Below are 18,117 nucleotides of genomic sequence, written 5' to 3'. Positions count from 1 at the left end.
ACAGCATGGTTTTCTTTTCCTGCTTTATACTGTATCTCAAAAGTGTACCCCATCAGTTTAGACAACGACATATGTTGAAAGGGTGTGGTTACCTTTTGATCCATAAGGAATTTGAGGCTCTTTTGATCTGTTATGATGATGAAGGGTCGATGTGCGAGGTAAGCATTCCAAACCTAAACTGCATGGACCACTGCGAGCAACTCCTTTTCATAAACCGATAATGATTGGTGTCTTGGTCCCAAAGCTCGGCTGATGAAACAGATAGGATGATGGTCTTGCATTAGCACCGCCCCAATGCCCACATTAGAAGCGTCGGTCTCGACTACGAATGCTTTGTCGAAGTTAGGTAGTGCCAGAACCGGGGATGTAGATAGTGCCTTTTTCAGGTTTTGGAAGGCCTGATCCGCTTCTGCATTCCAAAGGAACCCATCTTTCTTAAGTAAGTTGGTAAGAGCCCTTGCAATAACCCCATATCCTTTGATGAACCTTCTATAGTAGTTGGCCAAACCCAGGAAGCTCCTCAACTGATTCTGGTTCAACAGTGTTGGCCACTGCTCTATTGCCTTGATCTTACCCGGGTCGGTGCTTACACCTTCTTCAGAGATAAAATGACCCAAGTACTCGATGGTGGTGGCCCCGAGCGTGCATTTTGAGGGTTTCAGGAAGAGCTGTTAGCCTCGCAATATAATGAACACCTGTTGGAGATGGTATAGATGCAGCTCCCATGTGGCACTGTACACCAATATGTCATCGAAGAACACCAGTAAGAACTTCCTGGTAATCTCTTGGAAGGCATGGTTCATTAACCCTTGGAACGTGCATGGAGCATTAGTAAGACCGCAAGGCATCACTAAGTATTCATAGTGCCCCGCATGAGTTTTGAAAGCTGTTTTGTATACATCCTCGGGTGACATTCTGAATTGGTGGAAACCAGCCCGCAAATCCAGCTTAGAGAAGTATTTAGCACCACCTAGTTCATCCAACAGATCTTCCAACAAAGGAATAGGGTACTTATCTTTGATGGTTTGCTTGTTGAGACCACGGTAATCCACACAGAGGCGCCATGAGCCGTCCTTCTTCTTGACCAACACAATAGGTGAAGCGTAGGGACTAGTGCTACTCTGTATGATCCCTTGGGAAATCATGTCCTTCACCATCCTATCAATGACATCTTTCTGGAGGGTTGTATAGCGGTAAGGTCTGAGACTCACCGGATTTGCATCTGCGATCAGAGGGATCTTGTGATCGTACCCTTCACGAAATGGTTGTAAACCGGAGGGCTCCTCGAAGATATCATGGAAAGATGCTAGTAGGTACTGCATGGAAGGGTCATCTGACATTTCTGACTGATGTGTGGCGATGTGTGAGAGAAGGGCTTCCGGTTGCAGAGAAGGTTGATCAGGTGAGTCTGAGAGCAACTGAACTTGCAAGAGGGCTATCTGCGATGGTTGTTGCATGATTTTTTCCAAATTATCACCTTTAACTTCCTTGCAAACAACCTTTGTTCCCCGCAACACATGCTTAACGCCTCCTAACTTGAACTCCATGCGCAAATTCAAGAAATCCCATAATATTGGACCAAGGGTCACCAACCATTGCACCCCGAGGACCAGATCATAACTATCCAACGGTATCGGTCTCACCTCTGTGACAAACGTATACCCTTGCATCCTTCATGAAAAAGCTGAACACTTGTGTTTGGAAATGATCGAGCCACCGAAAGCTCCAATCACGCGTATTGGCTTAATGGGTTCCAAGAGACTGCCTATCTCGTTAGCCACAGCTACACTGAGAAAACTGTGTGTACTACCAGGATCGATCAACACATGAAGCTTTCGCTTACCGTAGTATGCAGTCATGATCATGCAGGTGAAATCAGAGGTTCCATTCAATGCATTCACAGAGATCACCGGTCCAGTTTCAGTTATCTCTTCCGCCTGATCATCATAATGGTTGGTGATTATCTCTTCCCCCTCGGGGCATTCGTCTTCCTCAACTTCCACCACAAATATCTGAGACCTCTTATGCTTTAAGTGATGACCGGGAGAGTAGGGCTCATCACAGAACATACAGAGCCCTTTGGTTCGACGTTCTTGCATTTCTTGATATGAATACTTCCTTGGGATTTTCTCGGGGGGTTTGGTGAAAGTGTTTGGCTTGGTAGATGGATATTTGGATATGTTGCTTTCGGGTGTCGGGAGTAATGGGGTTGTGTTTGGGTTCCTGTAGTGGGGTGAAGTGTTTGATTTGGGGAAGGGACTGAAGGGAGCTCGAGGTTGTTTTTGTTGGTTGAGGGATAGATAAGCCTCATGAAGTTTGGCTAATCGCGCGGCTTCAGCTACTTCAGTTACCTCAAACTGGCGGACATGTAAGGCAAGTTGAGGGTTGAGGTTGGTCAGGAAAATGCTTAAGGCGTGTTGGTCCGGCAGAGATAGCTTGGTTAGAGCATTTTCAAACTTCTCTAGGAAGTCTTCCACCGAGTCACCAAATTGCTTTATACTCACCAGAGCGGACAGAGGGTCGTTGTTGGCCTCCGCGAACGTTTAGACAAAGCCATGATAAACTTTGACCACGACGGGAAACACCAAAACGATTGTTCAGATAGTTGTGGAGCCACTGCATCGTTTTCCCCTCCATGTAAATGGAAGCTAACTGGACTTTCCCCTCGGCGGGAGTGTGGTCGAGGTGAAATAACTGCTCGCAACGGTATACCCAGTCTCTCAACGACGTACCATCAAAGATCGGGAAACCTACCTTGGTCAGGCGCGTGGATAAACCGTTTGGTGCCATCGAGTGGGTTGGAAGACGGTCAGTCCCCATAGGTCGCTTCCCGGAGGATGCGTGGCACTCATTCATTAGATCTGGGGGGTCCGGAGGTCGTGGTTGCTGAGTTTCGGCGGTTACCTCACCAGATACCATCGTCGGGGAATCAGTGGTTCCGCTTGACTGGCCCGTGTTCTGTAACACCAGCTTCTTCACCATGGATTCAAGGTTGGCCTGAGATTTGACCAGCTCAGTCTGCGATTTGACCCTTGATATCACCGGTTGTCTGTTTCTGGTCGTCGATTTGTTTGCTCAGAGTTTGGAAACGAGTAGCGTCGGCCATGGTTTTCGTCGATCCAAGGAGCGAGAGCTCTGATACCAATGTAACAGTAAATGAATCAGCGAGCTAAAAACTATTCTAGGTCTTCACCAAGAGACTAAGAACAGAGAAAACAGAACTGAAAGATGATCAAAGAGAGAGAAGGATCACCTTAAAGGACTGATTCCGAGTGATGTGAGCAAGCTTAAGCGCCGCAAGAGATAAATGAGGAAGAGAGAGAGATAGGGAAATAAAGATGATACTCATTAATTAGGTTTCTCGAAATGGCAAACATTGCCTTACATACTATTCTTTAGACCACAAACCGGTACCAAAGTAAGATAACCAAAGCATAAACCGGATTACATTTTAATGTATCCGTTACATATAAAGTAAGATACTGAAGACATATTCCTGTCACAGGATGACACACAAGAAACCAGGCAGTGATGTATGGGACTTGACCTTGAGGAGTCATCAACTTTGGCACAATCTTGCAGAGAGCTTAAACGATGCAGGTCTTATCTGTGTATTGTTGTTATCTGCAGGAAGTTTACTCATTGGAAGGACCTCTGAGGAATGTGTTTCTCTGAAACGAAAGGTTCATGAGCTATCTGAAGCTGGGTTGAGAACTGAATATTTGTCTATTACTGATTTCTTAAAGAGCCTTCGGTTCTTGTGGATGATGATTCCGGGGCTGCATTTCTTCCCCATGACTCGCAGTTGGATGCTCATCGTGCGGTTGCTTATATCGACAAGGTTGCTAGTTTTTCCTGGATATTTGAATGTCTCCTCTGCCTCTTTGCTTTGTGGTTAACTTAGTTTTCTTATTCTTTTTATTTTTTTTTATTTTTTTTATTCAGGGAAACAGAGAGTTTGCAACACAAGGAAGATATGCCGAGTTCTATCATGAACCCGTTACAGGTTTGATAGGGTTGCTATAATCTTTGTTTAGCTGAATTGGAACTCTTCTGAAACAGAAATAAAAATGCTTTATGTAATCTAGGGATCAATTGAGTTTATAAATATTCATACCTGTATATGATATTTGTGTCTAGTTTGCCATCACAGTATCCTAATTTTGGTACCTTGTGTTAATAGTATATTTGATTCAGGTCTGAGGGGCATGGAACGGAGGTTACAAGTGTTCAGACTTCTAAACAGAACTTGTATGGTAAGAAGGCTACTATAGTAGCTGCTGGTTGCTGGAGTGGATCTCTTATGCATGAACTGCTTAAAGACTGCAACATTTCGCTTGACGTTCCTGTAAAGCCAAGAAAGGTTTGAACTCTTGTCTCATTGCTCATTCTTCCATTTTCATTTACCCCCGTTATCAAAATCTCTGCCTGCACAAAAATTTGGCATTTTGAATCTCTATCATCGACGTCAACAGGTCTATAAATTCTGGAAAGCTGAGTTCCTGAGAGTAGTATTGTTTACAAGAAAACAAGTATATTTTTGTTTGTCAAGTTGATCCTCTGCAAGCTTCCAGAATTTGCAAACTCTGAAAATAGACTGCTTTCGGATTATCCAACTTATTTCTTTGCAGGGATAATTTTGATTCGTTCCATTTGATTCGTTCCATTTAAATTATTCGAATCATCAAGTGCTTCAGCTTTAGGATTGGATGTCGATGAACGAATGCTATCTATTTCCATGACAGCCACAGTGGATACAACAGGAAACCTTGTTCTTGGTAATTTCAATTTCATGAGTCTATGTCTCACCTCTTGAACTCCTGAACCAGTAAAATATCCATGTTCTTATTTTGTATGCTTAAAAATGTTTACCAGTCACACATGATATACATACATGTCTAACATCAGGGAACAGCCGTGAATTTGTTGGGTTTGACACTGAAGCTGATGAGTTTATCATCCGCTGCATATGGGAGCGTGCAGCAGAATTCTTCCCCAAGTTAAGAGATATTTCCCTCGAAGATTTCATCCGTAACAGGAAAGTGAGAGTCGGGTTGCGTCCTTACAGTTAGTCTCTTGCTTCTATTGCTTCAAAGATACTTGAAACCGGTGTTTCGAATTATCACAAAACCTGAACGTACTTGTCTTTTAACTGATGATAGTGCCTGATGGGAAGTCAGTGATTGGATCCATGCCCGGATTACAAAACCTGTACTTGGTAGCTGGTCATGAAGGAGGAAGACTTTCCATAGTAATTAATATTCATAATAATGTTCTTAAACCTTTCTAAAGTACATGATCATGATTCCAGGTTTTCTTGAAATCGTTTAGGCTCTAGGAACAGCAGAAATGGTACTGGGGAAACCGTCACAGGTAGCTAGTTCAACGTTTGGGGTTGGAGGACGTTGTTGCTGAGGAAATAGACGCAGTTCAGTTTAGTTAAGGGACTGAATCTTCTTAAGCATTGTTGTTGCTGAATGGTCTCTCGAAGGGAGTGGTGTCTAAATTTTTTTTGTTGTAGTGTTTGTCTCAGGCATTCTTGTCCATGCATGGTATTGTATCGTTTCGTTTTCTATGTTTGTTTATAATTTTGCGTTTGGAGTTCCACTAGACGATGATGAGGATTTACAACCACCAATTATAAGCAATTTAATTTATCTATGTGTTCATAAGTTGATAATAGCTTTAAATTTCATCTACAGCTAAACCTGAAATGAAATTGAAGCTACGTTGCCACTGTTAGCCCATATATGAGAAATAAAAAGAAGGGTGTTTTAGTGTGCGTACCTGAATCATCCCAGGATAGTGTCTACCAGGCCAGGGAGTAACATCCTGCGTTGTCCAACCTTCGTCATGGATATAAATAATATATCACTTTACACTTCTCACTCTGACTCTACCAACATAAGACATAAGGATATATGATATTAACTCTTACGTTTCTCAAATATAACCATAAGATAACACAAGAAAAGGCTATTTAAGCAAATTATAGTAGTCCAAGTAACCTTTAATGCCCGCCTCTCTTTGAGAATAGTAAGGCTGGATCTCGTCCTTCAAGTATTATTCAAGAAGTCTTGGTTCAATGTTGAATTTCTTGAAGGAAACCCATTTCCTTTGCAAACTCAGCTGTTTCAGAAAGGGATTCAAAAGTTAGCATAGCTGAATGGTCTTCTGAACCACATCACGCATATTTCTTTACTGGATTAAGAGAACCAAGTTTGCTGTTACAAGAAGAGGCCCTTTCATTTAGTCCACCATATTAACAAACACATTCACGGGAGCTAGCTGTAGTTGTCCCAAAACATGATCATATATATCTACAATAAAAAATAATAATCAAAACATGTGTTATTCTATCTTGAGGCATATGTAAGGTAAGTTACACTAACCTTAGTGACATTGTCCATAGCCAAAAACAAAATTTCTAACTTGTTTACATATTCTTTTTTTTTTCCAAGAGTTTGGAGAGGTTCTTTGTCCGTTTCTCCTCGTTCATGGCTTCTTCTAGTTTCAACCTTTAATATCCATTCATATAATATGCAAACAAGTTGAAATTTTTTTGAACTTTTCATTGCTTCACACAATTGATATGAGACAAGACTTTTTGTTTTGCAGACAATTTCTTTCTACTCTTCTCCATTCATCTTCGCAACCTGTACTGACAATTCATCTGCACATTTACGTGACAAAAATTTTCAGAATTTCTAAAACTTGAGTATAGTCTGTAAAAAATTTCAAACCAATTTTTTTTGAAATTATACTAATCTAACGCAAGACCTTCAAATCATAATTTTGTATCGCACGTAGGCTTTGCTCTAAAAAAACAAGGATGAACAAAAATTCAGAGAGTACATAAAATAAAAGATAGAAATTTATCTAATAGGACATGGATCGCACCCTTGCATGCAAGCAGTGATTTTATCCATCTGCAAACTCATCCATCAAAATCTCAATCAGGATATAAGTCTATACAGCTAAGCTTTGTAGTATCTCTAACCAAAGGAATAGAAAAATTTGATAGCAACATAACTTCCCATGCTTCAAAACTATATAGTTGAACAAAGCTATTATTCATCAGCATAACTTACCCTCAAGAGTTCAGACTACAGTAAGAAAAGAGACTATAACGATAATTTTAACACTTAATTTACCTCCAAAATGCTCTAGTTATCTTTTCGTAGAGCAGTAGTCTACTTGTTTGCATATACTAGGTAGGTAGACACAAGTTGTGTACGTAGGTTTCAAGCAGTCCTTTAGTTATCTAGAAAACGAGAATGATGTCAGTTCTATTGCATTTTCATTACAACTGAAACAGCTGTCATGATCTAGAATTCATCACCTCGTCTTGACATCTCTGTAACTATAACCGCAGCTTCAACATTGGTATAGAGGCTGAACTTGAGAGATCGTACAATGATTTGGAAGCCCTTCCTCTGATCTGCAATCTGTATCCTCCAAAATCACAAGGTTGAGTCAAATTCAGAGAGTAAAATTAACTACAAGATATAGAAACTTTATGGCCTCCAGGATTTTTCTGAACTCCAGCTTGTCCTAATTCTTTACTATCGTCAAACACAAGCAAGATGCTGCTTCTGGTGGACAATCTGCAACAAGACACAAAAAGAAGCAATAATAGATTTTTTTTGTAGTTACTGCTCCCAGATCAACTACAACTACATGTTTTTCTATTTATATAATTAAAATAAGTAAAGCCCTCAAAGTAAGTTATCATAGTTACTGCTCCAATCGTGAATTCCCCGGGAAAAATGCAGTAAGGAACTTATAATGCGGGCAACGAGACGGCTAACTCAATTTAGTCCACATCATGAGCTATTACCACCAATCACGCCTTGTTCTGCAATAAAAAAAACATACATGTTTCAGAAAAGATCCTGCAGCTAGCTAACTAATTTCGAGTGACAATTGAATAAATCAGGAAAGGAAGAAGCTTTCTCATTGAGGTTAGTCGCATGATTAAGACCTCAGCCTTCACAACAATTGACTTCTTTTACTTAGAAGGTTTGCCCTCAGCCTTCTTGAGAAGACGCTCCTTCTTGGCAGTTTATACTTCAAGTTTATACCAGAGAAGAACCTTGAACAGAGGAGTGGCTGCAATTATACAAACATTGGGTTAAAATAGCTAAAGGGTAATATAAAATAGAGCTGTCAAGGGTCCCTAAAACAAAGCTGGTGGGACCTTCGAGCTCTGCTTCAAGATACCCAAGAATCTACAGCCATAAAAACAAATATGTCACAAATTCGAACAGCAACAAGGTGTTCAGAGGGCTGTTTGGCAAAGAAATAAAAGAGAGAGAGAGACACCAAAACTTAAGGCTTTCAAATTATGTAACAACTATTACGAAAACAATTCCTGCATATGTTTTAGGGATGCCATCTCAAAAAATTATATGAAGTGCAATTTCCAGCTTGCGATTGTTTTAATAACACCTGAGATGAACTTAAGCGACCTACCAAAAAAAAAAAAATCAAACGGAACCAACAAGGTTTAAAGGTTGGAAATCGAAAAAGAATGGTGTACTTGAGAAAGAAACCAGCGCTTTGCTTTTCTGAAGACACAATAGACCCTTAGCTTCCCCTGGATTTTGAAAATAACCTTTAAATCTTGTAATATAATAGATACAACTTTGAGAGGTTTCGCTAGTTAGCAAGTCTAGGCATCACAACTAAGATAAAGAGAGAACAATATAGAGGCTGTCCTTGATGAGTTCTTACAATGCTTTGCGAATCATTCCCATGATTTGTGAATCATTCCCATGATCTGCCGAATTCTGAGTAAATGAATATAAACTTATCTAATATGAACTAGGATCGCTCCCTTGAGTACATGAAGTAGTTTCATCCATCAAAAATCGTAGTCCAGGAGGATAGAAGCCTAAAGTTATGATTCATAGTATCTAAAACAACAAGAATCGAGTTATTTGATAGCAAACAATGAATTTTGATAGCAAAAAAAAAAATCAAATGCAGCAAACAATGGATACAACGTTGCAGCATCGTTAACTAGTTTTTGGAATCACAAACTGCATCATAACTAAAGTACAGAGAGAGAATATTTACCTGACCAACAGTTTCAGAACTTCTGCAATAAACACAAAACGCATGTTAGCTTTGTTAAGGATGAACAAAATTTAGAGAGTAAATTGAAGTAAAAGAGACTGTTTCAAGCAATCACAAGCTAGCAAACTGATCTAATAGGACATGGATCAGTGATAGGAAGCATGCACTAGTCTAAATATTTTGTGGATCAGCGATCAGAAGCAAGCACTAGTTTTAGAATTTCTACAATAACCAATCTCTAGGTATAGAATCAAACAAACATGTAAAGCCTCAGAATACTGCAACTTTTCAACTAATTAGAAATGGTGCCTTACAATACAGCGTCAGTATTTTTATGAAAGCAGTCCTCAAGAGATCTTACAATGCTTCAGAAGCCATTCCCATGTTTTGCAATCTGGATCCCACAAAAACACACGTTAGCTTTGTTCTAAAAACAAGGGACATTGATCATATCGCAAGCAAACAATAGTTTGATCCATCCGTAGAATCATCATCATCATCCATCAAAATCAAAATCGGACCGTTGTCGTAGGAAAAGATTCCTCAAAGGTCGGTGGTGGTGATTTTGGAGATTTCTGGGTTTTATAAAAGAAGGATGAACAAAATTCAGAGAGTAAATTGAAGTAAAAGAGACTGTTTCAAGCAAATCAGCAATCGCAAGCAAGCATCAATCTTCATCCATTGACATCAAAACAAAATCGAACTGTTGTCGCATCTCAAACGGCTCGATTATAAAAATCATCAGATAGAAAACAAAATCGGACCGTTGTCGCATCTCAAACGGCTCAAATTTAAAGAGATTTCTCAAAAGTCGGTGGTGGTGATTTTAGAGATTTCTGGGTTTTATTAGAGATCCAAACGGTCGAAAACTCAGATTGAAACATCTCTCTTTCTCTTCCGTAACTGAAAAGGATACTTTTCTGGATTTAAATCGCGTTTTCACGTCCACGATTTTATTATTTTATGACCGTTTGAAGTGTCACTGTCTCTAATCAATTTAACTAAACCAAAACTTACAATTAAACCAAACCAATATTATATTACAGTTTAAACCAAAACAAATTCAGAACCGGTTCTATTTTAATTCTATTTTTCTTTTACATCATCCCTAATTTTCACATGATTAATGTCATGAAAATTTCAAATCAAGAACGATTAGAAAATTTAAAAGATCTGCATTAGAAGTTTATCATACTCAGCAACCAAGAACAATTCTGATCAGTGTGAAGAGGACCACTGCAACTCAAAGAGTATACTAAAACATGTGTAATGTGGATGCAGCCTGAAAGAATGATTTGAATGCAAGTGGCATTGGTTGAGTTTTGAGAGATGAGAAAGAGGAAACATCTGATGGGGTTGTGTACTGCTGCTGAAGCCTTCCCTCGTCTTGGTAGTTCCTTGAAGTTGAAGCCTCTGCCATCACATGGGCATTGAACTGTGTCTATAAGGTTTTTTTTGGCAATTCGAGAGAAATTATTCAACCATAAGAATGAAGTAAGATTAAGAATCTATTACACAATAGATTGGAATTTATTGACCTTAAGGGAGATTATCACCGGTCATTATATTGGAAGATTTAAGAATCTTTTGCTAATGACACTTTGCTCTGGCCATGTCGCAAGTTCTTCCTTCACCTCCAAGGCAAACATATAACCTTTTGCATTCACCACCTAAGCAGAGCAATCAGCTTCCACAGTACTACATTTGCTTCTGAATTCCCAAACTCCTAATGTATTTGGATTTCTTTTGAGGATTTTATTTTGTACATGATTTAGCTGTTCTTGGATAGGTATAGTTTTTCGATTTTTTTAAAAAAGGATAGGTATAGTTTCTGGATTCTTTTGTAAATCACTCTTATGTGAACAATATATGCGATAAGCTATATGTGTTATATGAATTTGTGATCTCATTGAAGAAGAAGAATCAATGAAGAACAGTTTTGTTAGTAGTTAGCATTTTTGATAGAACTCCTTTTACGTTTAATTAAACACTCCCTAGTCCCATGAAGAATCTTGAGGATTTTTATCGGATTTTTTAGCGAAGGTTGAGGAAAGCTTTCGTTTTGCTTTTTTCTTTTTCTTTCTAAAAATGATTAACACTCCCTAGTCTATGAAGATTGACGATTGCTCGATGTATTGTTTAATAGAATAATTATTTCCTCTAATGTAGTTGGTAACCCACTGAAGTTAGTTGGTAAATAACAAATTAACGATTTACAAGTTTGGTGGTTCCGATTATTATATTTAGTTACAAGACAATCACTTGGTATTTTAGTTACAACTTACATGACAATGCAAAATATATTACTATTACGAGCCATTTAGATAGTATCAACCAATATACACCACGCAGATTGTTCAGTTCATATACATAAGCCGAGTTATTTAAAAGACTAGGAAATTATATAACTTGCAGAAACAATAGTTTAGTGGAGCAATCATAAGCTTAAGTTGTTTAAGGATTCCTCATCAAAATCTAATGCATTATTTTTCTTTTATGGCTTTGGTGTTGGATTTTTCCCACCAAAGCCACTGTTCATTCTAATGAACAAATCTAATGCATGATGGAAAGACTCTACTCCTTTGTATGCAAAACAGCAAAAGTCATAATTACATTCTATAAAAAGTTTAATCTATAAGTTTTTAAGGCTTTCCACATAAGATTATAAACAAACAATCACGATTAGTCAACATTTTTTAATTTCTAATAATTTGCTATATCAAAGATAATTATATAGCTCTATAAGAATATCACTATGGTGATCCATTTCAAGAAAATTTCTGAAAAATATTATTTAGAAAATGGTAACAACTATTTTAATCCCCATCATATTCACCATCAACTACTTTTTTTTTTTGTCAAACCACCATCTACTACTTAAGTATTGGAAAATTGGCCTTATTAGAAGTACGGGCGACCATATTCCATGAGAGCTTTATGTAAGTTAAATGGCCATATTAATATGAGTAAATTGTTGAGATCGTCGCATTTTTTGTTACTTTTGAAGTTATTTTTGGAGATTCAACGACGACTTAGTAGCATTTTTTGATATATGTTGATCATGGAATAAGCCGTATATTATATGATCTAAATTATCTTTTCGGTCACTATGTTTCAAACCTTTTTTTGTTACTATATGTAACCAAACATTGAAAAAATATATATCAAAACGATATATTACATCATGCAATGAATCATCCTATTTAAATAATAGTTTACTGTGGAAAAAATGGTTGTAAAGATCAAAAACACGATATGGTCGTCTGGATATACATATACGTAAAATACAAAACAGGAAAACAATTGCTAACGAGGCGTGGTTGCCATTAAAAGGTGTAATATGTAAATAAAAATCTCTATATAAAAAAGCTCCACTTGAATGTATATGAAGACTGTTGGCATAAGTTTGAAGATAGCTTGAGGTTGGCATAAGTTTGAAGATAGCTTGAGGTGCAAGCTATACTAATCCTACCGAGTTATGGAATTATGATTAGTTCTATTTAGGAGTTATCTAAATATATTAGTTTACCGGTTTAGAATAGAAAAATTCCTATCGATGCGGAATTGGAAAGTTGTCAATTCTAGGGCTGCGCATCTAGGGTATTCTCGAGAGATGCACACAAGGTGTGTGGCGTCGCCCCACTATTGCTTGATATGATATACAATTGTAATTGTAATTGTAATCTTGTTCTAGTGGATTTGTTCTAGACTAGGTCCCAGAGATGTACGAGATCCGAACCCTGTTAACAAACTCTCGTGTTGTTTTACATTATGCTCATACATAGTCGCACTCAACATATACGTACTAGAAGAAGTAGACTTACAAATATGTGTTCTTTATGAAAACGCAAGAGCTATCGATATGTATGGAAACTGAGACACAAACTGAGTCACAAACTAAGACAGGGGTTCTTCAAAATAAAACTTCTTTATTAGATAATCTGTTTAGTAAACTTACAAGTTTCACTCAATCAATTATCTAATCTCTCATGTTCATGAATCTATACACAATCCAAGAACCTCTCAAGACAAACCCCTTAGTCCCCTTAAGCGTTATGCTTTCCTACAAGAACCCACATAACCTTAATGTCTAAGAATTCTCTTGCTCTTTTGTGCTAACCTCTACAAAGGCTTAGGCCCCCTATTTATACACAATAGGTCGTGGCCATACAACCTTAAATTCCTATTATAATTCTAATAGGAATTGCCAAATCTCTTTGCAAATTTCCTTTTCTTTTATGGAATAGGAAAGTCTTCTTCATGTTTCCTTTTCTACCAAACAAGAAACTCTTCATGCTTCTAGACTCTTCTCCAAGCTTCTAGTCTTCATAACTTTCATGGTTTGAATATTAATCGCCTTAGTTGATTTCCTTATTTCAGCTCCATGTTATCTGCTTTGTTGAACTACTTCTTGTAGTACTCTGAACTAGTGCAGCGACTACTTCTTGTTGTAAAACTCAGTTAAGAATACATCAACAATCTCTCCCTTTCTTACTGAGTTTTACAATCCAAGCTTCACACAACATAAGCTTCAACTACTACTTTGATGATCTCCAAACTCTCCCTTAATCTCCAAGTAAATATCTCTGCAGCATCTAAAACTCGATCTTCATAACACCAACAATCTCCCCCTTGATGATTGAGTTTTAGAACCAAAACACATACTTAACGCTCAGATGAAAAAGTCATTATTTGTTTTACATCCGCATCACTTTATTGTATTATGTTATCTTCCCTTTTTAACTTTGTGCGTCTCACAAGCACAATATAATTCCAACAACGAACTGAAGATCAAACACCATCTTCTTCTCCCCCTGCTTGTGAGCACACACAAGTTAAAAACATCTTCACAGGTTGACACACTCATTGTTTCCCTTTCCAATATTAAAGAACTCTTGTAACAACTCTTACTTATCAGTCTTGAAACAGAGAATAACCGGAGTAGTAAACCAACCCAGAAAATTATGAAACTTGGTTGATAAACCAACTACCTTCATATGAAGCCATAGAAAGAAACATATCATAATTTGCAGTTACGGTTTAAAAGATATGGCAAGATTCCTATGACAGATCCAGAGTGAGACAATCCTGTGAGCATCCAACTTCAGAAGAGATTTTCTATCAACTATAATGAATCCAACAACGTTCTTTATATCACTGAAAAGATCTTGCTCTCAAGATTCTAGAACATTTTCCAGACGTAAGATCCGAAATTTGCAGCCAAAGAAAACGAAGAAGAGATAACCACATCATGAAGATCATGAACCAGCAAATTTTTTTTTTGTCTCACTGAATTTTACTTTCTTTTTATTTTTTTTTATTTTCTGGGCTTTGGCTTTGATAATGCAGACCATATATTCTCTTCTTATTTCTTCTCCCCCATGGATGTAGCTCTCTCTAATAACTTGCAGAGACAAACATTGGACCTGATTTTGAAAGATTTCCTTTAAATCCAAGACCATATCGATCAGTTTTGCCAATGTTCAGAATACGATCCAACTGTTTTGTGCCATTATTAAGCATTCTCAAATTCTTTTGAGTTTCTTCAAGTTGTATTCTAGCTTGTAATGCTTCTTCTTCTTTCTCTATGGCATATTTTTGTATTTCAGCAACCTTAGCCTCTAGCTTGAGTTTCTCCCTTGTCAACCCTGAATTCTCCTCAGTTAGTTTAAGCCATTTATTATACAACATTGTGTAGTTGACACTCTCTACCTTGCTGCAATCTTCTGTTGCAGGTTCTGTTATAATTGTTGGTTCAATAACAGTTTCAGTCCTAGCTACAGTCTCTGTTGCAGTTGCATTCTCTGATGCAGACTTAGGATTTTTTACACATTCACGTTCTATTGCAGTTTCAGAGTCAGTTTCAGGTTTCTTCTTTTGCTTGAGAATGATTCCAATGGTTCCTTCTCTTTTCTTAACACTTTGTAGATTGCTCCAGGTTTCTATCATATGAGGTGAACTCCCATCATCAATAATCTGATGTTCCTTCCTCTTACACATTGATGCCATCTGATACAGATCAGATTTCTTCACCCATATTTGATTATGAAATCTGTTCCATGAAATTTTTTCTTGATCTTTGAGTCTACTTACTCTTTCTCTAAATCTGTAGCAATATGCTTTTATGTGCCCATTCTTCCCACAAAAATAACAACCAATATGTTTGGTTGTATTACTTTCAGATTTGTATAGATTTGGTAGAGAAACACCTTCAGGTACAAACTTGATTTAGGCTGTTTGAGATCCTTCTTGTCCAGTATATCCCAAACATCTGTTAGATTTTCCTGTTCTTGTAGAGACATTATGCTTGTCCTTCATTAATGTTACATTTTCTTGTTTGATTTTCTTTGTATCACTCAATTCAATCTGCAATGACTTGACAAGTGCATCAAGACGACGCTTCTCTTTTATTAAGGTCTGATTTTCCTTTCCAATCTTAATCAGCGTTTCACGCACCTCCTTGAAACATTCTGTAAATTCATCTACCTGTTCCCCTTCAGATTCAGATTCTGAAACTTCCTCTCCTTCAACAAATGTAGCGACGTCCAAGAATGCACCAAGCTTATCTAGTTCTATTCCATTATCATTATCTTCTTTTGAATCATCTTCAACTCTCAGTTTAGACTTTTCTTTTCTACGTCTCTGATCATTACCACATTCTAGCTGAGTGTGTCCAATACCTTTGCACATAAAACATTTTATTTCTCTTCTTTTGATTATAGGACAATTATTCTTATAGTGTCCATATCCTCTGCACTCATGACATTGCATGTACGTCTTCTTGACAGCTTCACCTTTCTCTAGATTATTTTTGATCGAGCTGAACCTCCTCTGACCTAATTCATGTTCTGCTTCTTTCAACACTCGACTAAACTTCTGAGCCAGCAAACCAATCGAATCTTCTTCTTCTACTTCGTGATTCTCTCTTTCAAGAGCAAAAATGTCTCGTTTATTCTCACCTTCCAGTTCCATCTCATGAGCTTGAAGCATACCAACCACTTCTCCAAAGCTAAGATTTTCTATGTTATGAGACACACTCAAGGCAGTCTTGTATGCCATGAATCTTGTAGGAAGACATCTTAGAAATTTCTTCACCAATTTCTTGTCTTTGTATTTTTTTCCCAAGAGTCAATGCTTCCTGAGCTAAAGAACTTATCTTTGAACTAAAATCAGATATTGACTCATAGCTTTCCATCTTTAGATTTTCAAATCTTGAAGCTAACATGTCTTTCCTTAAATTTTTCACCTTAGTAGTTCCTTCAAAGTGAGTTTGCAAGATATCCCATGCTTCTTTTGCTGTTTCACATCCTTGAATCAGTTCAAACTGGTTTCTTCCAACATTATTGTGAATAGCAGAGAGTGCTCTGGCATTATATTTTGATTTCTTCAATTCGTCGTTAGTCCAGTCTTTCTCTGGCTTAGCAACTTCCACTCCTGATTCATCCTTGATTTTTGGCTCTTCCCACTTTTCCAATATTGCTTTCCAAGCATATACATCAATACCTCCTATAACCGCCTTCATCTTTGATTTCCAAAAACCGTAGTTTCCATCACCTAATATTACTCTTGAACCGAACTCAAGTCCATGATAGCTCTCCATCTTCTCCACAGGATCTCACCTATATGTAATCTCACAAGTGCCGCTCTGATACCAATTGAAAACGCAAGAGCTATCGATATGTATGGAAACTGAGACACAAACTGAGTCACAAACTAAGACAGGGGTTCTTCAAAATAAAACTTCTTTATTAGATAATCTGTTTAGTAAACTTACAAGTTTCACTCAATCAATTATCTAATCTCTCATGTTCATGAATCTATACACAATCCAAGAACCTCTCAAGACAAACCCCTTAGTCCCCTTAAGCGTTATGCTTTCCTACAAGAACCCACATAACCTTAATGTCTAAGAATTCTCTTGCTCTTTTGTGCTAACCTCTACAAAGGCTTAGGCCCCCTATTTATACACAATAGGTCGTGGCCATACAACCTTAAATTCCTATTATAATTCTAATAGGAATTGCCAAATCTCTTTGCAAATTTCCTTTTCTTTTATGGAATAGGAAAGTCTTCTTCATGTTTCCTTTTCTACCAAACAGGAAACTCTTCATGCTTCTAGACTCTTCTCCAAGCTTCTAGTCTTCATAACTTTCATGGTTTGAATATTAATCGCCTTAGCTGATTTCCTTATTTCAGCTCCATGTTATCTGCTTTGTTGAACTACTTCTTGTAGTACTCTGAACTAGTGCAGCGACTACTTCTTGTTGTAAAACTCAGTTAAGAATACATCAACAATCTCTCCCTTTCTTACTGAGTTTTACAATCCAAGCTTCACACAACATAAGCTTCAACTACTACTTTGATGATCTCCAAACTCTCCCTTAATCTCCAAGTAAATATCTCTGCAGCATCTAAAACTCGATCTTCATAACACCAACAATCTCCCCCTTGATGATTGAGTTTTAGAACCAAAACACATACTTAACGCTCAGATGAAAAAGTCATTATTTGTTTTACATCCGCATCACTTTATTGTATTATGTTATCTTCCCTTTTTAACTTTGTGTGTCTCACAAGCACAATATAATTCCAACAACGAACTGAAGATCAAACACCATCTTCTTCTCCCCCTGCTTGTGAGCACACACAAGTTAAAAACATCTTCACAGGTTGACACACTCATTGTTTCCCTTTCCAATATTAAAGAACTCTTGTAACAACTCTTACTTATCAGTCTTGAAACAGAGAATAACCGGAGTAGTAAACCAACCCAGAAAATTATGAAACTTGGTTGATAAACCAACTACCTTCATATGAAGCCATAGAAAGAAACATATCATAATTTGCAGTTACGGTTTAAAAGATATGGCAAGATTCCTATGACAGATCCAGAGTGAGACAATCCTGTGAGCATCCAACTTCAGAAGAGATTTTCTATCAACTATAATGAATCCAACAACGTTCTTTATATCACTGAAAAGATCTTGCTCTCAAGATTCTAGAACATTTTCCAGACGTAAGATCCGAAATTTGCAG

The 18,117-nt window shown here is 37.6% G+C and overlaps 2 protein-coding genes and 2 long non-coding RNA genes across 5 annotated transcripts; 2 read left to right on the top strand and 2 right to left on the bottom strand.

Moving 5' to 3' along the window:
- The first annotated feature begins 3,506 nt into the window (after positions 1–3,506).
- On the top strand, positions 3,507–4,369 carry LOC147948291 (uncharacterized). Its single transcript, XM_087466078.1, has 4 exons — positions 3,507–3,600; positions 3,747–3,841; positions 3,946–4,016; positions 4,198–4,369. The coding sequence occupies exons 1-4, from the start codon at positions 3,507–3,509 to the stop codon at positions 4,367–4,369; spliced, it is 432 nt and encodes a 143-aa protein (XP_087322204.1).
- A 369-nt stretch (positions 4,370–4,738) lies between these two features.
- LOC104770866 (uncharacterized) lies at positions 4,739–5,415 on the top strand. The gene is made up of 4 exons (XM_087466066.1): positions 4,739–4,778; positions 4,876–5,067; positions 5,163–5,251; positions 5,332–5,415. Exons 1-4 carry the CDS (start codon positions 4,739–4,741, stop codon positions 5,413–5,415), a joined length of 405 nt encoding a protein of 134 aa, XP_087322192.1.
- A 967-nt stretch (positions 5,416–6,382) lies between these two features.
- On the bottom strand, positions 6,383–7,482 carry LOC147948290 (uncharacterized). Its single transcript, XR_015577671.1, has 3 exons — positions 7,343–7,482; positions 7,155–7,264; positions 6,383–6,673 (listed from the first exon to the last, which is right to left on the bottom strand). It is a non-coding gene; the product is annotated as an uncharacterized LOC147948290 (long non-coding RNA).
- A 501-nt stretch (positions 7,483–7,983) lies between these two features.
- LOC147948289 (uncharacterized) lies at positions 7,984–10,014 on the bottom strand. 2 transcript variants are annotated; one of them, XR_015577674.1, is made up of 4 exons: positions 9,396–10,014; positions 9,082–9,103; positions 8,737–8,918; positions 7,984–8,112 (listed from the first exon to the last, which is right to left on the bottom strand). It is a non-coding gene; the product is annotated as an uncharacterized LOC147948289 (long non-coding RNA). The 2 variants fall into 2 exon arrangements; XR_015577673.1 differs by lacking the exon at positions 7,984–8,112 and having other exon boundaries at positions 8,605–8,918.
- Positions 10,015–18,117: the final 8,103 nt, after the last annotated feature.

The sequence above is a fragment of the Camelina sativa genome, chromosome 2 (assembly GCF_030686135.1).
Source record: "Camelina sativa cultivar CO46 ecotype springtype chromosome 2, ASM3068613v1".
Classification (NCBI taxonomy): domain Eukaryota; kingdom Viridiplantae; phylum Streptophyta; class Magnoliopsida; order Brassicales; family Brassicaceae; genus Camelina; species Camelina sativa.
This window is presented reverse-complemented; position numbering and strand designations above follow the sequence as displayed.